This window comes from Engraulis encrasicolus, unplaced genomic scaffold (genome assembly GCF_034702125.1).
Source record: "Engraulis encrasicolus isolate BLACKSEA-1 unplaced genomic scaffold, IST_EnEncr_1.0 scaffold_27_np1212, whole genome shotgun sequence".
Lineage (NCBI taxonomy): Eukaryota > Metazoa > Chordata > Actinopteri > Clupeiformes > Engraulidae > Engraulis > Engraulis encrasicolus.
Genome location: NW_026945566.1, coordinates 2,822,637 through 2,849,982, shown reverse-complemented (window position 1 = coordinate 2,849,982; position 27,346 = coordinate 2,822,637). Strand labels below are relative to the sequence as shown.

Genomic DNA, 27,346 nt, shown 5'->3' with positions numbered 1-27,346 from the left:
AGTGAAAGTGAAAGCCCATTGGGAAACTCCAACTCCCATTGTCATTGTGACACAGCACTCCACAGCACACAAGTGCACACTGCACACAACGAAATTGCATTTATGCCTCACCCGTGCAAGGGGGCAGCCCTCAGTGGCGGCCCATGGGGAGCAGTGCGGTGGGACGGTACCATGCTCAGGGTACCTCAGTCATGGAGGAGGATGGGGGAGAGCACTGGTTGATTACTCCCCCCACCAACCTGGCGGGTCGGGAGTCGAACCGGCAACCTCTGGGATGCAAGTCTGACGCCCAACCGCTCACCCATGACTGCCCTTACAACATATACAGACAAGAAGTGGAACTGCAGTTGAGTGACTATGATGCTTCATGCAGCTATTGTAGAATGGCAGAAGTGACATTACATTCTTGATGCAAAAGCATTGTTACAAATAAGTAAGGGTTAACGTTCGGCGAGAAGGTCGCTACCGTGGAATAGCAGCACGACAGAGAGAATCTTAAGACCCCGACGCGGAGCGGAGGGGTCTTGTTCTCTCTGAAGTGCTGCTATTCCACAAAGCGACCGACTCGCCGAAAGTTAACCCGCTTATTATATGGATATACTTAAATGACTCACACATGGCGGGGACATTTCTTTAGGCCTATTTAATGTTAAGATTGTTGCTGCGCAAAACAAAACAGTGCCGTTGTGGAACACCGCTAGGCAACAGCTAGGTAGCCAGGACAACAGGTGTTGTCTATCACAGCAGCTGATTAGAGACTTGTTGAAAAGTCGCTTTAGCAGTGAAAAGTCTTGTTTCCATTGGCAGCGGTCTGTTATAGACCAACCCGTCCGTTATCGAAAAATAACAGACGTGCGAACGTTGGGGAGCCCCGTTGAAATGAATGGAGCATTCGACCGATGACGTCACAACCATATAATAAAACAAAATAAAAACCTGCATGTACATTGTGCAATTGGAAGGGTAAACATAGCAATCCACAGGAAAGTGACCCAGGTATGATTTTAGTTTATCTCACATCTTGTTTAGCAGAGAAATTGCAGATGAGACCAAATTAATGGTCAAAAATCCTTGACGAATATGGCACTTACCAGGTTCTTGTTTAGTCGAGTAAGTATGAGCTCACAGAGCCTCACTGCGTTTAACTGTGAAAACGCTGTGAAACATCTTAAGAACTTGCTGCCTTGAAAAAGACTTTGGCAAAAGATGATGATACCATCAAATTGCATGTTGCAATAAGGAAGCTGCCTGCGCAGTTTCATGTTATGTATTTGCACCTGCATGCATGCATTGACTGGACTAGCCTACTAACAATATGGCTGCACCAGCTTAATTGATTCTTAATTACTTCTTCTTATAAACATATTGGTTTAAATGGAAGATTACTGTAAGACAAATGAGGTCTGTGTAAACAGTCAAGTCCATTTTTCTGGTCAGGTTGAGCAGAGTTTTCACACAGCCAGCTAGAGAATAGGATGTAAGGGTGGATGTGACTAAGCACCTTTCAAGAAGTTTGGTGTAAAGGCAAAACAAGTTATTTCAATGTTTATTTGTTGTGAGGTGATGAAAATATGGTTTCTTCTGATTAATTACCACCGCCAAAGAGGCTATGTTTTCGGTCGCGCTGGTTTTTCTGTTTGTCTGTCTGTCTGTCAGCAGGATAACTAAATAAGTTGTGTAGCCTAGATTTTGATAAATTTTTGTGGAATTGTAAGAAATGACAAAAAAAGTTATTACATTTTGGTGGTGAGCCGGATCATGATCCGCATCCAGGAATTTGTTTTTAAAAAGATTCTTCACCATTGTGGTATAGGAAGAATTTTGACATTACAGTTTCTAACTCCACAAAAAACAAGGCAGAAATACTTGAAAAAATAGGGTGTAACATAGTCAAATGTTCTATCAAACAGCGTCCTTGGAGGAGGTCTGCACTCTCTGAGGGCATTTCTTAGTATTTTGTTTTTGTTTTTTAAGCAACTTTCAATTTGATAACACTATGTATGGATGCACTACGGGGCCGTTTGTGATGCTAGACTGTGCTGTGGAGGGCCCTGGTGTCTTTCATTTCAACACTAGAGGGCAGTATTCGCCAAAAAAAAGGCCACTGCAAGAAGGGCGGCAGCTGGTGTCAGTTCACACCCAGATACACATACAGGTTACTTACATGGCTGCAGTATGTGTTCTAATGCACAGTGCAGATGATGCACAGACAAAGAAAATCTGCTTGACTAAGCAAGGAAAATGTGCATACATGTAGGCCTATGAATAACATTTACATTATACTTAATCTGACTCTTTTATCCAAAGTGAATTACAGCTATTTCAAAGACAGGATATTGGTTACAGTCCCTGGACGAGGATGGGGTTAGGTGCCTTGGTCAAGGGCATCTCAGCCATGGAGTGAGGTAGTGAGTGGAAGGGTGGGATGTGAACCTAAAACCCTCTGATCTAAAGTCTGTCTCCTTAACCACTACTAGACCAATGCTGTCCTGTCTGTCTGTAGTCAGTTGTGATTTTTATTACCTCCGCCAAGGAGGTTATGTGATCGCCTGAGTTTGTCTGTGTTTGTTAGTTCGCTGCTATTCCACTGCCTGCCACAAGGTGCACACGGTGAGCACTGAGCAGAGGCGTGCCTTCGCCTTTCTCAGTTTCTCCTTACCCGCCAGCTCCAACACCGAGTGCATTTCACCTAAAAAGTTGTTCATCTGTAGGCAGCCTTCATCCGCAGGCAGTAATCAGTCCTGTCAAGTGAATTACCACCACTACCAAAAATGTTCAATTTGTGATGTGTGGCCTAGGCTATGTTATCATTGCTGTTGCGAGAAGGACAGTGACCACCCCCGCAGATCGTTTAGGTTCACAATGCTGTCGAATTAATTGGGCTACTGTTGCCAAAATAATGTATGACTGTAGGCCTAGGTCTACGTTCACAATGCTGGTACAATTCATTACATCCCCTTCGCTACATTTAAAGACTAGAATGGGCACTCGGTAGAGCGCAAACCTTCGCCTACGCCACTTATTATATACTTTCAAAGTGTGGGGCATAACATTCTCCAAATTTTGGTGTTAGTTTCATTTAAATCGGACCGGAATATCGTAATATTACATTTTTGGCCCAGTCTTGACCTCTTATTCAATTCAGCATGCACACGTTCTTCTGGCATATAGTGCTTGGCAAAGAAAAATGTTTTTGACCTTTTCGTGACCTTGACCTTGACCTTTGACCCAATCACTCCCAAAAAGTAATCGGTTGTTCCTTGGGTCATGACCAATCATCCCACTAAATGTCATAAAAATCGGCTCAATTTACGTTTTGACCTTTTTGTGACCTTGACCTTGACCTTTGACCCAATCACTCCCAAAAAGTAATCGATTGTTCCTTGGGTCATGACCAATCATCCCACTAAATTTCATAAAAATCGGCTCAATTTACGTTTTTGACCTTTTCGTGACCTTGACCTTGACCTTGACCTTTGACCCAATCACTCCCAAAAAGTAATCGATTGTTCCTTGGGTCATGACCAATCACCCCACTAAATGTCATAAAAATCGGCTCAGTTCTGACTGAGTTATACGAAGTACAAACAAACATTTTGACCTTGACCTTTGACCTTTGACCCAATCACTCCCAAAAACTAATCGATTCTTCCTTGGGTCATGACCAATCATCCCACAAAATTTCATAAAAATCGGCTCAGTTTTGACTGAGTTAGACGAAGTACAAACAAACAAACAAACAAACAAACAAACAAACAAACAGACATATTCACAAATAAATACACGGCGGGCAAAACATAACCTTCTGGCGAAGGTAATAACCCCAAGTTGTTTGCGAGATGGACAGGGATCAGAAAGCCCGACAGCATGCATAATGACCGAGCACCGGCAAATATTTCACACGGGTGTGCCTGCGCCATAACAAACAATGTAAAATTAATTAGGCCTACCGCTGCCTAAAATATGTGTGAAGTTGAGGTGAATTGTTGCGAGATAGACAGTGACCACCACAGATCATTTTGGTTGACAATGTCAAATTAATTGGGTACCATCGCCAAAAATATACAATTTGTAGCTGTAGCAAACACCCCCTTCACTAAATTTAAAAATAACCCCAGTTGTGACTGCGAGACGACAAAGCCCGACAGCAATACCCGTGGATTGATAAACAACGGTGAATAGTGATTTTCCATGAGGAATTCGGGGAAGGAAATGCCACTTCAGCCGACAACGCCAAGACCAACCAGTGGCCCATGAGAATGATGCATACCATCGTAGGCAAAAAAGGCTTAACCCTTCTGTGGTTGTTTCAGTTTTGTTGGTCAAAATCATTACATTCCCATTACTAATTAGGCTACAGTTCTATCAGTGCGTGATCACAAGCTTTCAAAGCAGGGAGATTTTGCAAATGACTGAACTGGCATGAATGTGTCATTTTCAAAGTCTGACACAGGAATATAGTCGTTCATATTGGCAAAGTGATTATTTTTGTCCATCATCTAATTATGCCAAGCCTTGGCGGAGGTATGTGCTCTCAGAGCACTTTTCTAGTTTACACTGAAAATATGGTGATTGTGCTTTTGGCCGGTGCACACATGAAGTGAATTCTGGTCATCAATCACGTGCACGTCTTTAAATTCTATGACATGTTGTATTTATCAGCATCAGTGAAGACAGGGTGTGACTCCAGTATATTTTAATATGTTTTGAGTGAGTTTCTCCACAAACTACAATCAGGTTAATGTTATTATGCAACCATGTTTTTATGTAGATTACTGTAAAATAGGTGTTGTTGCTTTCTACTTTTTATGATGAAATCCAAGCATGAATGGACAATTACTTACCAAATTTTGATAGATTTCTACACATACTGTTCTCAAATACGAAGCAACAACAACAACAAAACACAATGCAAGGTTGTGCAATTACAGACGTACAAAGTGATGCCACCAGAATGTGTTTGAATCACTGCCTCTGCCTCCATTGTGAAAGTCTATGAAAAATAAAGGCGTTTTGGACCATGGTCGCTCGAGACCCTTCTCATCTTCTCATCATTCATTTCTCATCTTTTATCAATTGTTTTTTTGGAGTCGTTGTATACTCGGGTGAACTTTGAATTATGCATGGTTTGATTTATAGCCTACTAAATGCAGTTTGCAAAGTCAAAGTCAAAGTGTACTTTATTGTCAAAAATGTAGCACGCAAAGCATATTGCAAAGAAGATTGAAGTTGCATTTGACCAGACTCCAATGTGCAGTAAAAATGAAACATGGGCGTACCGATCATGTCGACATTAGCAATACACACACACACACACACACACACACACACACACACACACACACACACACACACACACACACACACACACACACACACACACACACACACACACACACACACACACAGAAAATTCACATAAGTGTAATAGACAAGTACTAAACATAAGATATTCAGAGTTAGACTAGTTGTTAGCTTCTACTATGTACTGAGTAGAATAAACAAAAGATTTAATTCAAAAGTACAATTAAAGCACAGTACTCATCATCAGGACCTGCAACATAACGACATGGCAAGATCTTCATTAAGACAAGGTCTGAGCTCACAAATAGCCTATAGGCCTGGCATTGCACTGTAGCCTCTTGGTGCAGATTGGGTTGGTGGGCCTATTCACTATTTGCTGAAAGCACTCAACCAAATCATTACGGCATTGCTATGACATTACCGATAGCCTTGAGTAACAGCTTAAGACATAGCCATTACAATTTTGGTGGCTCTGCGTTAAGGGGTTAAGGGTCAGATTGAATTATGTCTATGAACATTGGTATGGGCAGTGTTGTCATTACTATTGGAGTTTGCGGTTCTAAGATGGCTGGCAGGCTTCAAGCAACATACATGTTGATAAACTGCTGTCCTCACACTGGGTCTACGGAGGAAAAATACCGGATTGACAACACAGTAAGAATGAGCAAGGAGGTAACTGGTGATGTACACCATGTCATAATTAACTTCATAGCCCGACATGTCAACAAACCTTTCGTAGCACACTAGAACATTGTAGGGCACAAAACAGACAATAAAAGCAAGAATGTGGCAAAACAGGAGCACCAACTGTCTTCGCCTGCCTCTCATGTGTGGCACAGACAAGACCGTCCTCAGAATACAGCCGTAGCAAAACACGATGATGACAAGAGGAATCAGGAACAGAAACACAACTTCCATGTAGTAGTGAAGCTTTTCCTCTAGTTCTCCAGAAGGTTCATATGAACAGTAATACTTGTCATAATCATCACTAAGTCCAGTCTCATAAAGAACTAAATATCTGATGCCTGCTGCGATCAGTGTTAATTTCGTCAACCATGACTATGACTAAAATATTTCGTCAAAGCCCTTTTTTGATTTTCGTCATTTAGACTAAGACTAAGACTAAATTGAGAAGGCAATGACTAAAATATGACTAAGACTGAAATTGATTTTCGTCATTGTGACTAAGACTAAATTTTAAAAAGCTGACTAAATTGACATTGGTGTCAAATAAAATAGAGAAAAAGAGAGCCAGTATGTGAAGAAGGCTCATTCTGCACAGTGTGGTATATGTTGAAAAGAGAAGCAGTGTGCGGAGAAGGTATATTCTGTACAGTCAATGATATATGTTAAAAAGAAAAGCAGCGTGTGGAGAAGTTCTATTATGAACAGTGTTGACTAAAATGACTAAGACTACAATTGATTTTTGTCAGTTAGACAAAGACTAAGACTAAATTGGGAAGGCAATGACTAAAATATGACAAAGACTAAAATTGATTTTCGTCTTTGTGACTAAGACTACGACTAAATCTAAAAAAGCTGACAAAATTAACACTGGCTGCGATGCTGATGAGCCAGGTGGCAACACAGACCACTCGAGCACACTGAAGCCTGCGTCCAGGTTGGGTCAGGGGTCGTCCCTTCAGAACCACGGTGCAGAAGCGGTCCAATGTCATTGCCGTCAGCAGTAACAGACTACCATACTGGCCAGTGTAGAAAGCCCCGTAGAAGATCTTGCAGGCTGCCTCTCCAAACACCCAGTGGTGCAGGAAATAGATAGCCAAGAATGGCAGAGCGAGGGTGAACAGGAGATTGAACGAGGCGAGGCAGATGAAGAAAAGATTTGAGACTTTCCGAGTGTCTTCAAAGCGGAAAACGATGTACATCAGCAGACCATTAGCCAGCACACTGAAGGAAAAGATCACGAGGAGACCTGCTCCCGCTACATTGTTCATGAGGAATAAGGAGTCATGACAGTTGTCATATTCGTAATATGTATAGTTGTCATCTTTATCAGTTGACTTGTATATACTGGTGATGTTCATTTTGCTGTGAAAAGAGATAAAGTATCATCACTCATTCTTAGGGATGTTAACCGGTAACCGGTTAACCGATAATCGACCGGATCAACTTTAACCGGTTAAAATTTTCTGTCACCGGTTAACCGGTTGTAATAATAATCAATTATAATTTCCTCCCAAAAAGCCCCCAAAAACGATAATGTTGAGGTTTTGGTACGATAATTCAACATTTACCATCTGCCAACGCTGTCTTTACATGGCAGGTCCTGTCTGCGCAGGGAAAAAAAGGCTTATGTGAAAAATAATAATAAAAAAAAAACAGTGCTCTGCATATCAGGCACGCGAATGTTGTATTATTTAAGATTACCGGTTAACCGGTTAACCACCGGTTAATGAGTCTCAGTAACTGGTTAAGAGTTTTTTCAATTTTCGCCATCACTCATTCTTATCAAGAGACACAACAGATGAGACCAAATTCACTTCAAAATCCATGATGAACTACAGGTAGAAATGGAACTTACCAAGGGACGTTCTTGTACAGTCAAGTAAGGATGACCACAGAGAGCTTCACTGGTGAGCGTTTACCAAAATGTGGAACAACTTAAGAACTTGCTGCCTTTACAAAGGCTTTCGCGATATTACTGTAAAGATGATACCATCAAATTGCATGTTGCAATAGGAAACTGTGGTTGTGCAGTTGCACGTCATGCATGGTGTAGGCTAATGGAAATTTTATATAATTTCCTCTATCATGTTGATTCTTCCACCTTATCTTCAGGTGAGGACAACAACCTGTGATATCTGACAGGGAACTGCCAACCTTCTTTACTCTTTCTGCATTTCCATATGTAAATTCATATTAAAAAAGTAAAAACAACTGTGATACTAAAGAGTTATAGCTCCATGATACCATGAACAACAGTGTGGCCCCATGTTAGCCTTACTTTATATTTTATTTTATATTTTATTTTATTTATTTTACCATTCCAAGTGTATTTGATTGAAATACATTCTCTGAATACAAAGATTGAAGATTACTGTAAGACGAATGAGGTCTATGAACTGTATCAGTTTCTCTCTCTCTCTCTCTCTCTCTCTCTCTCTCTCTCTCTCTCTCTCTCTCTCTCTCTCTCTCTCTCTCTCTCTCTCTCTCTCACACACACACACACACACACACACCCTTTGGCCTGTATCAGTTGCGTTTACAGGCCAGTTTGAGAGCACAGCCTTCACACAGGAAGCGAATAAGATAAGAGGGTGGATGTGACTAAGCACATAGCTTTCTGGAAATTTGGTGTAAAGACATCATCATCAATCATGTTTTTTTCCTGGTTTGTTTTGTGATAATAAATATTAAGCTATTTAAAATGAATTTTCTTCTCATTCATTATTTGTGATATCAAAAGGAACTTTTCTAAATTTGTATTTTAGTCCAAGTTTATTTAATTCTCAAAAGTGGTAGTAAAGACGATTGAAATTGCTTTCGACTTGACCTGCTCTGGCCTAACTAGATTCAACAGCAACATACCATTGTAACTTACTACAATAACCACTACTGTACTTATCTAATAATAACATTTACATACCTATTACATTACACACATTACATTGCATTTCATTTACATTACAGTACTTCATCATGTCTGCAATGTAATTTAACATAGCACAAGTAAATGCAGCCTATTGTTCATCTGTGGGTCTACATCAGTGGTTCTTAACCTTTTTTCCTTAACGCACCCCCTTACCTGTGCCCAAGACAAGCTGCGCACCCCAACCCAAACTTCTACATGTATCTACGCACTAAAAAAGGATTTAAATGATTAGCTACAATGATTTTTGCTTGAGACATTAATCAATACCTTAATAACTTTTCATGGGGACCAGAACATGCTTTGATTTGGTTTTGATTGGGCCTAATTATAATGTTCACTAACAAATTTTGGTCACAACCTCAACACATAAAAAATTCTGTGCACGACCTGGAATCTCTGGTGCACCCCCAGGGGGTGCCCGCACCCCAGGTTAAGAACCACTGGTCTACATAATCCCCTAACCGCTTCACTAGGCAGTGCTCCAGACGGTGCTTTTTAAACAACTGGCAATTTTAATATAGCCTACACTCTAAGAAAATTTCCCTGCAAAATAACGGCAGTTACTGGCAATTATATTTACCTGTAATTCTACTGTTATTTCACACCAAAATCAAATACAGCTCATTGCTGTTTAATGTATCACAGTATATAACATTTTTTCAGCAGCAATTGAACTGTTAAATAACAGTACTCTACAGAAAAATAATAGTACATTTCAGTTAACAAGTTGAATTGTACTGTGTGATGACAGGCAAATACTGGGTCATAGTTGTATTCATGAATATGGCCATGGCAACTTCCCACCCCACCCATCATTCTCCATAACTGTGGTACCCTGGCCATGTTACCACCCCACCCTCCCATCGTTCACCATGACTGGTGTGCCTTGAGCATGATACTATGGCGCAATGCTGTATTGAGAAAATGGCTTGCGGTGGTCCTTTGAAAGTGTGGGCATGAATAAAATTTCAGAGTATGCAGTGCTATGTTACAATGATAGTGTGCAAGGTGGGCTTTTTACTGTATCTCTTGATGAGCCAATGATGAATATAGCATTGGTCAGTCTCTAAAAAATTATTTTGCACCAAGTAGCACAGCAAACAAGCAGCACTACAAGCTAGCTCTCAAAGCAATGCCTAATTTGCAGCAGGCACATTATATGCAACAATGCCACAAATGATGCCACATACAGCAAGCTTTCACAAAGAGGAAAATGTGCAAGCATGTAAGCAAGCTTGTAAGCAAGCTTGTAGGCAAACAAGTGCTATGCTGTGCCATGCAGGCCAGCCAGCAGGCAGGCAAGCAACTGAAGTGTTGATAGTCCAGATTTATATACAGGTGCAAGAGTACCATGTGACCAGAGTCATCAGGCCCTTGGCAGGTGACGCCCGTAATTGAATAATGGCATAACAGCCCTACTCAGGTGAGGCCAGGCACTGATTAGCAGATTGGTTTAGATGGGGCTTCTTGTTGCAAGAGTGTTACAAGTTCTTAAAATGTTTCAGCCATTCACACTTTCATCACTATCAAAATGCATGTGCTACTCACACTTTGCTGCATCAAGCACTTTTTAAGTATTGTAGTTTCCTTAGAAATTGTTATAGTATCAGATAATCTTTAACCAGTCAGAACGACTTCAGTTCTTCACCGGCGAGCCATATCATTTTGAATTTTTTTTTTTTTTTTTGGAAAAAATGACATTTAGCCATTTAGACATTCAGCCATCTTGAATTTGAAGGTCAAAAATTGGTCAAATCAATCAATCTACATCATTTGTGAATTTCTTGACCCAAATAATCTCAGAAACCATGTATTATGCAGCACTGCGGGCAAAACCATTAAAAAGTAAATTTTCAGCTTGGCTGGCCGCAGCTGTTTTGGATATAGGGCTCTACAAAAACGTCCCTACATTTTTGTGAGGGGCATCCCGGCTCATTTTTTCATTTAACCTTCATAGATGACAAATTCAGTGAGAAACAAACCTTTCCTCTCCACGGTCACGGAACTTCTATAAATGACCCAACTAACAGGACACCGGGGGGCCATGGCTACGGCAGGTGATTACAATAGTTTATGCTGCATTATGTGATATTCAGGCTTTCTTGGCTAGGGCTCACTTGTAAAGAGGCAGTTGCCTCAATGTGACTACCCTAGTAAAAAAAGGAGAAAAAAAAAAAAAAGAAAAAAAAAAAAAATTGTATATGAGACGAGAGGGAGTGTGGTTGGTAATAGGTGTGTTGCCTCGGATGTTGCCTGAGTAGCCCCAAGTATTTGGCTAGTGTAGCTAGTTGCTCATGCTTTGTGGTTAGCTTAGAACTAGCCCTTGAATGTGAGGTGATTGTATAGGTAGGTACTTTAGGTGTAATGCATGTGTACTGTCTATGTCTAATTGTCTATGTCCACACCTAAAGTCTATGTCTGCATGGGAAAGTAAGAAACGTAATTTCAATTCTTTGTATGACCAGTGCATGTAAAGAAATTGACAGTAAAACCGACTTGACTTGACTTGACTCGATGTGAGCTTCGCTGAGTTCAACTATGTCTTTGGGAATGCATTAACTGTCATTCAAGGTACCGTATGCTTTAGGCATCTACGGCAGGGATGGACTGGGACAGAAAAATGGCCCAGGCATTATTGGCATAGGCCGGCCCCTAACACATCCACAGAGCATTTTCATACAACAGTACACAGTATCTTGACTGGCTGAATCTAGAATCTACATTGATGATGGAGCAATGGGCTTCCCCCTCTACACTTATGGGTCGATCCCCAGGAATTCAACAACATCAACATCAGTATCGGTTCCTGAGGACTGTCAGCCCACCGGGAAAATGCCCTGCATGCCAGATTACCAGTCCAGCCCTGATTTACGGTATATAGCGCTACACACTACAGGGTTTCCCCTGGCATTTAAAGAAGGCTACCTTGGCTAGGTCTCCTGTAAACACAAAGATGTTGTCCTAAAGTTGTGTTGCACAAAACCGTGTAATTGACATGTTTTGTAATATATATATATATATATATATATATATATATATAAAAATTGACAGTATATATTTTATTTTTTTGTCAAAGAAAAAAAAGAGTCAGGTAGATAAAGTTATACTATGCATGTTCCTGCACTTCCAATACATGACACCATATGGTTGATGCTGGTTTAAGATTGGCCTGAAAAGCCAGACAATCATTTTTTCTAAAAAAAAAAAAAAAAAAAAAAAGAAGGTGTATAGGGTAAACTGAGACACATGGTGTGGGGTAAAGTGAGACACTTAACATCATTTTAAAATATATGTAAACAAGGTCTTAAAACACATGGGGTGGGGGCACAGCAACCTGTAGCCTATCCCAGGCCATTCTAATCTGGCCCTGGTTGATTGTAGGAAAGCTATGAAGTCCAGTAATTACACCAGGAAGACAACCTGGACTAAAAAAAACCCTCATAGGCATGTAGCCACTGAAGTCACAGATGGAAAAAAGTGTCTTATCATCAGCCCCTGCGATATTGGATTTGGAATGTGTGCTTATTAATCTAGCTGTTAGCTTGAAATATAGAGTAATACAAAGTCAGAAAGTCTGGAGCTCGCACTCAAAAAGGACTTAAGAAGAGATGCCCAAATAAAGTGGGTTTGTAATGATCTCACATATGCCGTGCTATATTTACAAAAGTGCAAACGTTTCGGGTGATCCCATCCTCAGTGCAAAAAAAAACAGAACAAACATTAAGGGCGTTCATGATGGCATTTTTTCAACCAGGTTGAAAATTTGCTAGGCAGCGAGCATGCTCACTGTGTCCGCGTGAAGCATCCTGGTTAGAATTGCCGTTCACGACGCAGTTGAAGGGAGTGACCTCTGCGCGGCAGTCGTGTCACATGGCGTTGAACCATCGCGGGAACAATAGTTTTGTCAAGCAGCCACGCAGTACCACAAGAGCTACTGCTGGGCAGAAGACCTCCTCCATGATGTGAGGAATCTGCCGTGATTGGTGTTCATAGCTCATGTGATTCATGTGTGTGTAGTTGAACGTGCTTCATTTTCTACATGCTGAAATGCATTTCATGCTCAAATGCAGCATACTCAGATTGGTATCATGTATGGTCGCACAACCCACTTACAACAGTAAAAAAGAGAAACAAACCACCCTGTCGTCGTCAGATGCTCCATCTTCGCCACGTTAGGAGTGTATGCCGTTGTTTACAAAACCAGTTCTATTCCGCAGGCTGCCTGCTCGACGGTTAGAGTAGTGGTTGCGCGCCTGACTTCCATTCGTGATGTCCACGGTTTGAAACTGCTTCGAAACACAGGAAGTCTTTAGCTGCTGATGGTTAATGTGGAAACAGACCTGTTGAGAGTGACTTATGTTGTCTTTTATGTATGAAAGTGCACGAAACAGAGTGGCCTTTGTGGTTGGCGCGCCATGGTAAAGCTACATATTGAACACCTGGGTTCAATCCTCGCAGGATGGGTTGGCGCTGTTATGTCATTTTAAAACTGTCCTATCTGAATGACGACTTTGGTCCCAAAACACAAAATGAATAGCCTAAAGTGAGTACTAATTAACTGAATTATTAAATGGAACTGAAGCCAAATCATCACAAATTTGACTAAGAGTCGAACATTGGTTAACCAAGTGGTAACCTGTATCTCTACCTCAAGACCATCCTATTTCTCTTTGAGTGGCAGAGAGAGTCTCGGATTTAACAAGCATGTGCCAACGTTGGTAAGCGCATCATGGAATTAGCGGTGTGATGATTTAATTCCACGAGAGGGCGACCTGGTACACCCGCTGTCAAAAAAGGTAGATCCACCCACAGACCTTTAGATCCACCTTCTTTGCCGCTGTTGAATCTTGTCGTCCTGATGTGTCCAGCTTGGCTGCGACGCAGTTATCCCCGCCTTTTTAAGACCAAGCAAATCACGTTTTGATCAATTTTTTTCCTGCGTGGTTGCGACCGAGCCTATTCACATAGGTTTAAAAAGGAAGTTACATCAGAAACCAGGAGGCAATCAGTTACAAATAAAATTTCAGGACACGTATTCAATGATGGGTGATTCAGTAGCTGTATGGAGAGATGATGACAATGATTAACAATTATTTAAAAAACAGTAGATCATTGTGCTCAATTACAATCACTGTAAAACCGATTGGACTGTTGTATCATGCTGTGTCCACATTTCAAAAATCATGATTACACAAGACAAGAAACAATTATAGGAAACAGGTCAAGTCCAAATCCTCATTGAGGCCCTTAGGAGACAATATTTGCATGTAGAGGTGCTCCGATCACCATTTTTTGGCCCGATCACCGATACCGATCACCAAAAATCTTTATCTGCCGATTACCGATCATTGCCGATCACAAAAATGATTTCCTATTTTTTTAATAGCCTATTAATTATCCTTATTGAATACCATTTCTGCCCATAAATCAATCAATCTTAATTTGCACATGTCTATTATTAGGCTATTATTATTATTATTATTATTATTATTATTATTATTATTATTATTATCTTTCAGACTAGTGTTGGTAATAGGCCTACAGTCTACAGTATTAATCAATGTATAAGTTATTGCATAGAATAACTAAACTATTTAAGATTGAATTGAAACTGAAACATTACATCAAATAGTCTTCCACATACGAGAAAAAAACAACCTGTCGCTTTAAATGAGCAGCCTCGTGAGGAGAGCCCCTCCCCTCTCTGTCACCGTCCACAGTTGCAGTGCTCCACTACCGTTCTGAATCTCTCTCTCAAGTTTTAACCACAACTGTCGCCGTTTGGTGTTTCAGCGACTATCAAACGAATCGACTGACTGCCAATTACAACTTTGAAAACAATAATTGACATGTTTGTGCTGACAACGCGAAGTTGTCGCGTGCTGACCGAGGCAACTACACAGGTTATAACGTAAAATGGCTCACTGGCGAGTACTCAATCGCAAATGACATTGTCAGGTAAACGGCGCATGGATCGGAAAATCAGATCATTGTTGATGCAGATATGGTTATGAATGGTGGAAATGAAGGGGGGAATGGCGAAAAGTTATAGACAAGCAAAGATGCCTTCTTTTGGTGCAGTTGCAGCTGCGCAGAGCCAGCGCCTACATGCAGCGCCAGGTGTAAAGGCAAATGGTTGCGTGAGGAATTTAATATCTCTCGATCGGTTTTTTGATCGGCATGTTTTTCCGATCACCGATCAGGCTATTTTTGGCCATTATCGGCCGGTCATGATCGGCAGCCGAGCAATCGGAGCACCTCTATTTGCATGTAAAAAATCCATTTAGCTTAACATTGCAGTAATTTGGATTCCACAGCATGGTTTCTGCGGCTGGGGGTCAAACGGTCAATCCCAATGAATTGCAGTTGGGCCGTGGTGTGTGATGCTGTGGAGAAATGTCTGGCAATGGGTGACTTTGGGTCATTCCTGGAGATGGCGCTCCTGTGTTCATTTATGCGGACCCTCACTTGCCTGTTGGTCTTGCCGATGTATTGTAGGCCGCAGGGGCATGATAGTAAGTAGAGCACAGAAGAAGAGCTGCATGTGATGAACTTGATGTTATATTCTTTGCCCGACACATTGCTCATGAATTTGCTGGTCTTCTTGATGCCTGTGGCGGTACAAGATGTACAGTTACGGCAAGGAAAAAACCCCACAGCAGCATCAAGTCTGTCTTTTGGCGTCTTGGAGTGGTCAAAGGTGTCGGCATGGACTACAATGTCCCTAATGTTTCTCGACCTGGAATGGGTGAACAATGGAAGCCCTTTGAACAAGGCTGAACATACAGGATATGTGTTGAGAACATTCCAATGTTTTTTGATGATCTGTGTGATCATGCTCTCCCCAATATCAGCAGATCTGAAAATATGTAGTAGTTCTTTGCCCTTTACAGATGATGAACACATTATACAGATTTCACTTTACTTCTTAACTAAGACTGAGAGGCATTTCTTGGTGATCAGGAACAGAATCAGTAGGAGGAGAAGCAAAGCAGTCATCAGTGTTACCATGACGTCTACAGAATGGTAAACAATCCAGGACATCCTGAAGGACTGTGTGCGAAGGTGAGGGGCGCCTCCATTCCGCATCACAAACTCGATCCAGAAGATGGCGCGGTCCAGAGGCTTCATGGGCTGGTCATGGTGGATCCTGGAGAGCTGCTGCATGTTCTCCCTGTAGGACGGTTCATACAGCACCTCCTTTAGTGCCTCCAGAAATGCGGCTCTGTCCATGGTGGCAATGTCCACCACCTTTGCTGTTCCTCTCACGACCATTCTGGAGAGGTTATCAGGTTGATCAAACACCAAAGGCAAGCCAAGTATGGGAACACCGTGATAGATGGCCTCTTGGACACCATTGGTGCCTCCGTGTGCCACAAACACTTTGGTCTTTGGGTGGCCCAGTAGGTCGTTTTGGGGCATCCAGTCCACCAGTAAGGTATTGTTGCCAAGAGTGGACGGTTTGGGCCCTTGGTGTCTCCAAATGACCTTTTGGGGAAGCTGCGCAAAACCGGCAGCTATCTCCTCTGTGACGTCATTTGGGAGCTTAGCAAACAACGTCCCCAAGGACATGATGATGACCCCGTGTTCCCCTGAACTTTGTACAAACTCTTCCAGGTCAACAGGAAGTGGCTTAGCGGGCTTGCACTGAAACCCGCCCATGTACACCACGTTGGGCATAGTTGGGCGGGGAAACTCGAAGGTGAAGTCGTTCCTCATGAGCCACAGGTCGGCGTCCTGGAACAGGGAGAAGTAGTCGGTGACGTCAGCACCAAAGTAGCGTTTGGTGAGATCTGTGTAGTGCGGCTCATTCATTCCACTGAAATAGTACTGACTGCCCATGTAAATCATGACGTTGTGCAGTCTTTGGAAGAACGTCATCTTGTCCGTCAGCTCAGCCCCTAGAGAGGGGACGTAGGAGAGAGGGGACGGGGCAATGGCGAGGTGAGCCTCTCCACGCACAGTCCATCTCACATTCAGCACCAGCGGCAGACGAAGCCGGTGTGCGAGGAACACCCCGCCTCCGAAAGCAGGATCCGTCAGGACCAGGTCGTATTTTGCATCCCGTAGTGACCTCATTAGACTCTCGTCTTCAAACATCTTAGTCACCACTGTGCAAATGTTCTTGTGATTTTCCGCGAACCGCTCCACTACCAAATTCATTATTTCTGACTCTGTAGAAGACGATCTGCCTTTCATGCGTATATTCAAAAGTGCTGTTGCCAGGTCGTCCACCTCGTCGTAATCAAACTGGCCCATTGGGACGGTGAGAGAGGTGTAGAGAGGAGACTCTGCTTTAATGAGCCAACTGCTTGAACTTCTCACTACGGTGATGTCATGGCCTCGGGAGTGCAGCTCCTCAATGATGACCTTCATGTTCACCCAGTGGCTGCCATCCACAGGAAACACCAGCACTTTGCCTCCAGTGGACACAGACAGGAAGACAGACAGTGCCGCCAGGACCAGCAGCAGCAGATGGCTGAGCATCCTGGCTCAATTTCCTCTCCCTCCCCTTCACTCGGACAGGAGAGAAGTTGATGGTCTGAATACAAACATAAAAACAATCTTTGGTTAGTTCAGGCAGGAAATAAAGTCATACTAAGTCTGATATGTGGAAACACTTAGTAGGAAGTTCAGAACATCTGTGCAACATGCAAACAGTGCAGGAATACAGTCATGTCAAGTCAAGTCAACTTTTATTGTCAATTTCTTTACATGCACTGGTCATACAAAGAATTTGAAATTGCGTTTCTTGCTCTCCCATGCAGACATAGACTAATCTAGGTAAGGACATAGACAGTATAGACATAGACAGTACTCATACATGGACATAAGACAGTATGGACATAGACATTGCTCATACAGACATTTAAAGTGCAAGACTGGACAACAGAAGACTTGTAGAGAACATACATTAAGAGGAGGTATTTTGTTGTGCTTTTCCTAGAAGTCCTTTATAGCGTTCTGACATAGTAATAGTAGCATTTGAAGAAAATAAATAATTAAAATAGGTTTATTAAATGCACCAGCAGCAGTATGTGTGTGTGTGTGTGTTTGTATGTGTTTTGTGTGCGTGTGTGTGTGTGTGTGTGTGTGTGTGTGTGTGTGTGTGTGTGTGTGTGTGTGTGTGTGTGTGTGTGTGTGTGTGATTGTCATATGAATTCTGATTGTCTGGCTATTTGCTTAAAGGGGTATGGCACTATTTTGGGGCTTAATACAGTTAAAATCATTGGCCGGGGTTTATAAAAGTGGTAAAGTGTAAAGTTATTTTTCATGTTAGGCTTTGTCTTGCTTTAAGACAAGTTAAAAGAGGGAGTATGTAGCTAAGCTAGTGAAAGTCAATGGATCACTGTAGCATGTGTGATCCATTGACTCTCACTAGCTTAGATACTTACTCCCTCCTTAAAATAAAACAATGCCTAACATGAAAAATAAGACACTAAACCACCTTTATAAACCCAGGGCAACAATTTTAATCGTATAATAGTGTGTTTAATCGAATAGTGGCATACCCCTTTAAGTACACTACTGGTCAAAAGTTTAGGGTCACACCACTTATACTTTCTTTTCTGATAATTCAGCTTATTCTGATCCAATTTTGAATCATTTTATTGAGTCATTGCTGTCAGAAATGTGTGCATATAACAAATAAGAAATTTGACGCAAGAAAAAGTAACGATGGAATGATTTTATGGACGGTTCATTAATACATTTTGCATCAAAGCTATACAGAATGTACCAAATGTATTCTAAAAAAACTATTGACCAATCAAAGCATTGGCACATTATAGGTATTATTAACAGCCCGATGAGATTCTACACTAATTTACTCCCTGTGTGAGATGTGTCCAGAATCCCCTGCCACCAATGAGACCTTGTTAAAATTATTTTCACAATGAAATCATATCCTAATCAAAAACAAAACATGGAAAGTTTGTTGTCACTGTTAAACAAATAGTGGCTTTTCAAGTAGATGCTTTGTGAGCAACACCATGCCTTCAATAGGGACTGTGCATAATACTCACCCTACACACGTCCGCTGGTTGTGCTGGTCTTGGGAGAGTTCGTACGAATAAGTATGAGAGACGTCAGAATTCAGGCTGAACTGAGTAGGATGAAAACATTCCACCTGCACATGGAACTCTGGATGGCCCCGCCCCCTTGGCAGGGCCACTGACAGCTTATGCTGGGCCAAGTACAAAGTCATTTGAAAGGGCCCCCCACCCAATACATCAAATGTAATGGGTACCCAATTCTGGGCCCCCTATCTCACCGGGCCCAGGACAACATACCCCTTTGTCCCCAGCCCCTGTCGGTGGTCCTGCCTCTAGGTGTCAGTTGTGCAACCCTGGTGAACCTTTGTCATAGGGGGCAGCGACTGTGTGTGTGCGGTGCTGTGCTCTGCTGGTTAGTTTAGTCAGACTTTGTTGTTGTAAACTGATAATCAGCAACGAAGTGGAAATTCTCCAGGAAAACACAGTGATCAGATTAGTTAAACTGTGTGGGAACAAGCTAATCCCAGGAGCTGCATGCACAAGAAAGTGTGCACAGGAGACACATGGCACATTATTTAAGTGCTTTCAAGTCTTGAACATTATAGCTTAAAGGGACACTGTGCAGGAAATTGTCAAAAAAGGTACTGCAACAACTGGTGCTCATTGAAACTGTGTGTCGCCTATTGCCAAATTTGACCTTGTCATGATAGTTTTCAAAGTAATAAACTAATATTTTCTAGTATGGCCCAAGTACAGTCATTTTTGCAGCTAAAAATGGCTATTTCTGGAAATTCAAAATGGCGGACCCAATCCCCCTTTTCATGTATGAAAAGTACAATTTTTCCAGTCACAATGAATACTTAGAATTTCATAGTGGTGGTAAATATTCATGAAAAAGATAACATTAGTGAATGGGTAGCATGAATTCTGGAAATAGACAACTAAAAATGTCACACAGTGTCCCTTTAACAAAATGTTAAGTTACCGCATGAAGTTCCCTTTTATATCATGAACTACTACCCTCGCTAATGTTTGTTTTTTCATCTTTTTGTCTTTTATATTGCTACAGCCCAGCTCAAGAGGTCATTGTACTTGTAGGTGACACCACTGATCGAAGTAAAACATTTTCCCATATTGTTATTGTATTATTGATCCTGAAATGAACCCCCCCCCCCCCACACACACACACACACACACACCCTGCTGCTATATTAGCACTGCAACTAATTCTTTGGAAAAAATAAGCACCGTGTATTGTCCTGCATTTTTTTTTTTTTTTTTAAGTCTGTGTATACAATACTTAACAACCCTCTGTCCTCCATCATTTTAACAGCATGCATTCCACTATGGTGGACCTCCTCAAATTCTTCAACAACGCTTTGCATTACAGTTCTATCTGGTAAAAGCAGCTTGGCCTGCAGTTTCACATTAAACATGACGTACCTAAAATAATATGTCATGGGTTATTATGGGAATGTGGGTTATTATCATTTTGAGAATTTCATTGATTGTCTTGAACTTCTTTAAAGGGGTATGCCACTATTTTGGGGCTTAATACGGTTAAAATCATTGGCCAGGGTTTATAAAGGTGGCAAAGTGTCTTATTTTTCATGTAAGCCGTTGTCTTGCTTTAAGGCAAGTTAAAAGAGGAAGCATGTCGCTAAGCTAGTGAAAGTCAATAGATCTGTGTAGCATGCTGCAATGCTACATGGATCCATTGACTTTCACTAGCTTAGCGACATATTCCCTCTTTTAACTTGTCTTAAAGCAAGACAACACTTAACATGAAAAATAAGACACTTTAACACCTTTATAAACCCCAGCCAACGATTTTAACTGTATTAAGCCCCAAAATAGTGGCATACCCCTTTAACTCTTATTTGGATTTGGAAGCCTGGTAATGGCGGGGCTGAGTTTAAACAAAATGCAAACAAAACCACTGATCATAATAGAGGAATAGCCTAATGTGATTAGGCTGATGTTTAGAACTGTTGTCCGACAGTCATGCTGCGATGAAGATGTGACGTTTGTCAAATTCTTCCAGGATCAATGCGATTGCAGATGGATCTTGCAAATATAGCAGTTGCTTATCCCCGTTGATGTACATTGCAGGGGTCATCTGCATGGGACTCACTAATTCGACGCCCTTTCGGTACTTACCGGTTATGTCATACGACCCTAAACCTAAACCTAACCCTAACCCTAACCTCAACCTTAATCCTAACCATAACCCTAACCCTACTCCTAACCCTAAATCGCTTGTTTGAGATGTTTGATTACCATGTGAAGTACCGAAAGGGCGTCAAACTAGTGGGTACCCATCTGCGTACCGCCTCTGCAGCAACGCACCTTTGAACTGGTTGGCCAAAACCTCACTGACGTCTGTGTAGTAGAGCAGGCAACTTTCATGATAAGGACGGTCACATTAACACGGATCTGACTCTAACTCACAGAGCGCAAGGTGCAGTTGGATGGCTACTGACTAACCTTATTTTTTGGAGGCAATAGGAGTGTAGGTAGGTTGTATAGTAATTACAACGAACTGACTCACTAGTGGTTTAAAAAATCCGGGTCATTATTTTTTTTAATTGTGTTTTAAGTGCGGGTCACAATGAGTGAGGACATAATAAGACCTAGGCCTAACTGAAAATGCACAACAATACCTCTTTCAATATACACGTATGTTCTACGTATTTTTTTCTGTTCTTGCACTACATGTCTGTATGTGTAGTGTATAGGTACTAGGTGTAGTGTATGTGTACTATCTCTGTCTAATTGTCTATGTCCACACCTAAAGTCTATGTCTATGTCTGCATGGGAAAGTAAGAAACGTAATTTCAATTCTTTGTATGACCAGTGCATTTAAAGAAATTGACAATATAGCCTACTTGACTTGACTTGACTCGACTACTTGAGTGAGGAGGCGGGCCACATGGCGGGCCTCTAGTTGTCCATCCCTGGACCCTGGTTTAGACGCATTGAGTGCGTCTTAATATGCGACCTTGCCTCCTCCACTTGCCTCCTCCACTTGCTTCTCGTCATGATGACATCACTGACAACAGCATTATATTTCAATATCTTGCAAAAGCTCGATAGTAGTCTTTTTCTCATTTGCAATTGGGATGGTGAAAGAAAAACAGTCCCTCAAAAGTTGTTGTGGCTAGGCTGACAGCTGGGAAACTTTATCGTTTTCTCCACGGAGGAGGGGCCAGGAGGCGGGACGAGGAGACAAGCGCAAGTGGAGGAGGCAAGGTCGCATATTAAGACACACTCATTGTCCCACAACCCTAAAAGGTTTGCAATGCCACTTCAACTTCTCCTCCCCACCCTTCCAAGCACATCTGACATATGATGCAGTATGTAGATCAAACTGGTGCTCATCGTCTCAAGAAAGTTTGTGTACAATCTTAAATGTGCTGAGTATAGCACCACCATGACGGGTTTCGCTGATGCACTTTGCAACATGAAAATTAACAAAAGTTTTAAGTGTGCAGACATTTTTTTTTCTTGTTTTCAGTTTTTTTTTAATGTTTGGCACCTTTTGATTGTGAGTGCAGTGTAATCCGTTTAAATGACTATTTGACACTTTCTGCGATTAAATGCTCTGAAGTCTAAATGACAATATTTTCATTAAAAATTTGGAGGAAATGTTGTCAGAAATGTATATAAAGAAACAATGTTCATTTTTATCAAACACATAACCACTGAGAGTAAAATTGGAAAAACATTGAGAAGAGGCCTCTGAATGACATTTTGCGTTGCTGTATGTGATTAGAATTTAGGTGCTGTTCACATACCCGGGTATTTTGATACACGAAGACCTTCCCCTTCGGTTGTGCCTTTCGTTCACAAACAAACGAAGGTTTTCCTTCTATAAACAAAGCTAAAAAAAAAAAACTCAGACAAAAGTGGAGATTTTTAAAAAATCTCCGGTTAGCGTTTCGTTTGTATATAAACAGAGATAAACGGAGACTTCTACTTAAGGCGCACAGGCTTAACGTATTTACACTGTAAAAAATGCCTGTTGAAATTACGGCAAAAAAATGTCAAATTGCAACAGTCAGTGACCGTAAAATGTAAAACAGTTTATCTCTGTACTAAATATGGCAAGCCACTATTTAGTCAAAAAGCGCTACATAACTTCATTTTTGACAGGTGTCATATGTAGAAAATACTGGACTGTTCTCTGTAAACGAAGATATTGGAAAACACCGTTAAGTGAGATGAAGTAGTCAAGAAACGGTACATAACTTTATTTTTCACTGGTGTCAATATGTAGAAAATACTGAACTGTTCACTGAAAAGAAAATATTGGAAAATACCGTTAAGTGAAGATGAAATAGTCAAGAAACGGTACATGACTTTATTTTTCACTGGTGTACACATATGTACACAGCTAATCTGTCAGAGTTAGATTGATCAGAGTTAGACTGGTGTTCAGCCAAAATCTAAACATCAAGAGTTGTAGCAACACTACAGAGTGTTATTTGACTCCTCTGGATCCGAGTTGTTGAGCTAAGAGAGCTAGAGAGTTAATGTTTAACTCCCTAGAGAGTTATGAAAACACGCCTCCCCAATTTCCAAATGTTTTAGCAACATGAGCAGCCATTTTTGTTGAGTCCCGTATAAGTGAACCAAACTCAATCCTCTGTTAGTGAACCAAATTGTGAACCAACAGACAAAGAACTCTGTTTAGTCCAATAGATCTCTTGTGATTGCACTTGTTCCAGGTGTAACTTGTCAAACCACTGATAGGCTGGTTGTAACAGGCAGAGTTTGATGTCAACACGCTATTTGATTAGTAGCCATCAATGAGTATTAACTTAGAGTACACCCCTTTGCATGTGTTCTAGTTCATCCTGCGAAAAATTCTCCACCGCAATATTTTTTTCCCTTATTGGACTTTGAGGCTTTGCCATCAGAGTTTTCGATTGAGAGGCAAATTGACACAGTAAACCTCTTCAAAATTCAGAATATCTTTTTTTGCATTCCTCCTACCCAACAGAAAGCAATGGAGGTTATAATGAATTAAATATTAATTACTCCACAGAAAACATATTGCCTGTCTGCTTAGCTCCAGGTGCCTCCACGTTGTAGATTTGACAACAATGAAGCTGGCAACTGAATAAACTGTGCAACAGTTAAGGACTGCAAATGGCAACAGTTTGCACATTTTGCATTAATTCACTGTAACTTATTATTTATCCGGTAACAGCCTACAGTTTAGCCTTATTTAATGTTTAAAATATACCTATAGGCTAGTATAATCTGAAAAAGTCTACCTGGGACAGTAATCCCTTGATTTAGTCTCTTAGAAGTAGCCCAGTCTATTTGAAACTGTCATTCTACCCCATCCAAATCAATCTATCAATCAATTCCTGACCTCACCTGAGTGCTAAGGGCTGTCATGCAATGATTAACTTACTGCCTGCACCTGTCAAATGCTTCATCACTCGGGTCACATGGTTCACTTGAACATGTATTTAAACAGGGACTGTTGCATTGTACTGCTCACTGGTTGCTAGCTAGCTAGCTGGCTGGCTGGCTGGCTGTAAGGCCGGCTGGTCGGCTGGCCTGCCCTGGCCTGGCCTGGCCCGGCCTGGCCCGGCCTGGCCCGGCCTGGCCGGCCCGGTTAGCAGGTCACGTTGTAAGGGTGGCTGCATGGCTTGCTAACTAGCTTGTTTGTTAGCTTGCTTGCCCCGCTAGCTTTGGCCTTCATTTTCCTTAAGGTTATTTTCAGGCCTTGGATTTGCATACCCTTCATTGATGATACTAGACTGGTCCACCTGCCTGCACTAGACAATCTGGCAATTGGGCATTTATTTAGGTATCTAATTAAGTTGATGTTTATTGGACTCCAATGAGTTGAATCAGTCCAATCAGTTGTCTGTGATTGCAACTCTATAATTGGACTCACCTGAGTATAATCAGTTCAATCAGCGGTCTGATTGTAACTCTATAATTGAACTCACCTGAGTATAATCCGTTTTTACCGTAATTTATTTAATGGTACGTTTTGGCAACCACTGCTGCCATAATTTTACCGTAAAATGTAAAAAGGAAATATACCGTTATTTGTTTAAAGGTAGACTTTGGCAACCACTGCTGCCAGCAATCTACCGTAAGAACAACAGTTCTTTTTTTACTGTGTATGACAGCTCTCAACAGCATATTTATGTGTATTTGCCTTTGATGTGAACGAAAATATTTTGCTAAGCGTAAAGAAGAAAAATGTTCGTTTATCAAAATACCCAGGTATGTATAAACAGCACCTTAAGCAAAATTTTGAGTTCTCAATGATGTGTCTAGCCTGGTTCCCACGCAGACCTTGTGCATTCCCGCCCAACTTCATCTGCGTGAGAACCAGGTCATGATGCACGGAAGTGAACTTTGAGTTATGCATGGTTTGATTTATACTAAATATACGTAATTTTCTGTTGCAATGATTCAGACAAGTCATTCCAAGTCAAAGTTAAAGTATATTTTATTGTCAAAACTATAGCACGCAAAGCATATTGCAAAGAAGATTGAAATTGCATTTGACTAGACTTCAATGAGCAGTAAAAACGAAACATGGGCTTACTGATAATATGGACATTAGCATTAACACACACACACACACACACAAACACACACACACACACACACACACACACACACACACACACACACACACACACACACACACACACACACACACACACACACACACACACACACACGATTCACATAATACAATCAATAGACAATGTATTACTAGGCCTATATTTTCAGGCTAACTGTTAGCTTCTACTGTGTATTGAGCAGAATAAACATAAGATTTAGGATACTTTGAAAATACTTTCAATCAAGGCGCAGGTAGAGCCCATTGTGAGGACCTGCAACATAATGACTTTTCAGAGGCAAGATCTTCATTCTAGAAAAGATTTGAACCCGCAAATAGCCTAAAAGGCCTGGCATTGCACCTTGAGGGTCAGACTGAAGTGCATGTATAATCATTGCTATGGGCAGTGTTGTCATTACTATTGGAGCTTGGGCCACTAAGGTGAGTGGCCGGCTTCAAGCAACAGACACGCTGATAAACTGCTGTTCTCACGCTGGGTCTGAGGAGGTAAAATACCGGATTGACAACACAGTAGGAGCGAGCGAGGATGTAACTGGTGAGGTACAGCATCTCATAGTTTGCGTCACAGCCTGACATGCCGTAAAACCTTTTGTAGCACACCAGAACATTGTAGGGCACAAAACAGACCACAAAAGCAGCGATGTGGCTAAACAGGAGCATCAACTTTCTTCGCCTGTCTCTCGTGTGTGGCATAGACAGGACCGTCCTCAGAATACAGCGGTAGCAAGACACGATGATGACGAGAGGTATCAGAAACAGAAACACGTCTTCCATGATGTAGCCAAGTCCTCCAGAGGGGAGATACAAAGAGTAATACTCGTAATTCTCAGGGAGAAGTAAATATCTGAGGCTTGCTGCCATGCTGAAGATCCATGTGGTCACGCAGAGCACTCGAGCAAACGACACAGTTTGGGTCAGGGGCCGCCATGCGTTCAAAACCGCGGTGCAGAAGCGGTCCAACGTCATGGCCGTCAACAGTACAAGACCTCCCGACTGGCCCGTGAAGAAAGCCCCTTTGATGATCTTGAAGGCCGCCTCTCCAAACACGCAGTTGAAGTGGTACAGGAATTCGACAGCCAAGAACAGCAGAGTGAGGGTGAACAGGAAATCGAAGACGGCGAGGCAGAGGAAGAAGAGATTTAAGGCTCTCTTGGTTTTCTCAAAGTGGGCGATGATGTACATCAGCAGAGCGTTTGACAGCGCACTGAGGGCGAAGATGATGAGGAGGCCCGCTACCATTAATCCCAACCAGAAGTCAAAGAAGTCATGACAGTTGACATCCGTATAATTACCAACACAACGGAGGTTATTTTTTTTGCTGTAGGTGTTATTGTCATATGTATCATTGTAGTTCGTGTAGTTGTTGTCCATGTTGTTGTAATCTTCATCCGATGAATTATATAAACTGCGGTTCTTTTTGCTGTGTGGAAAGATTAAAGGAAACACAGAGGCATTAGACACAGGTGCCCATTATACCCATTTGGTTATTTGAATTGGCAAAGGCCTTAACACTTTTTTGAGAAAAGATTCGCATCAACAAATAGAAAGGAAAAAAGAACTTAAAGAAGAAAAAATCTAAAGGAGTATGCTAAAAAAGTTACTTTTCTGTTCAGTACCAAGCAAAGCCACAAATGAAAGGCCTTTACACTGCCCTCAATCATTCTCATCATGGGACACACAACAGATGAGACCAAATGCACATGTTTGCAACTCTTAAAGGTACACTGTGCAGGAAATGGTCAAAAAAGGTACTGCAACTATGCTGCTCATTGAAATTGGGCTGCCTATTGCCAAATTTGATCTTTTCAT

At 41.6% G+C, this 27,346-nt stretch overlaps 2 protein-coding genes across 2 annotated transcripts; both read right to left on the bottom strand.

Moving 5' to 3' along the window:
- Positions 1 to 15,759: 15,759 nt before the first annotated feature.
- Positions 15,760 to 17,454, bottom strand: LOC134443055 (UDP-glucuronosyltransferase 2A1-like). Its single transcript, XM_063193002.1, has one exon. The coding sequence runs from the start codon at positions 17,402 to 17,404 to the stop codon at positions 15,839 to 15,841; it is 1,566 nt and encodes a 521-aa protein (XP_063049072.1). The 5' UTR covers positions 17,405 to 17,454; the 3' UTR covers positions 15,760 to 15,838.
- A 1,955-nt stretch (positions 17,455 to 19,409) lies between these two features.
- LOC134443006 (C-X-C chemokine receptor type 1-like) lies at positions 19,410 to 26,840 on the bottom strand. Its single transcript, XM_063192947.1, has 2 exons — positions 26,033 to 26,840; positions 19,410 to 19,442 (listed from the first exon to the last, which is right to left on the bottom strand). Exons 1-2 carry the CDS (start codon positions 26,774 to 26,776, stop codon positions 19,410 to 19,412), a joined length of 777 nt encoding a protein of 258 aa, XP_063049017.1. The 5' UTR covers positions 26,777 to 26,840.
- Between the last annotated feature and the right edge of the window lie 506 nt (positions 26,841 to 27,346).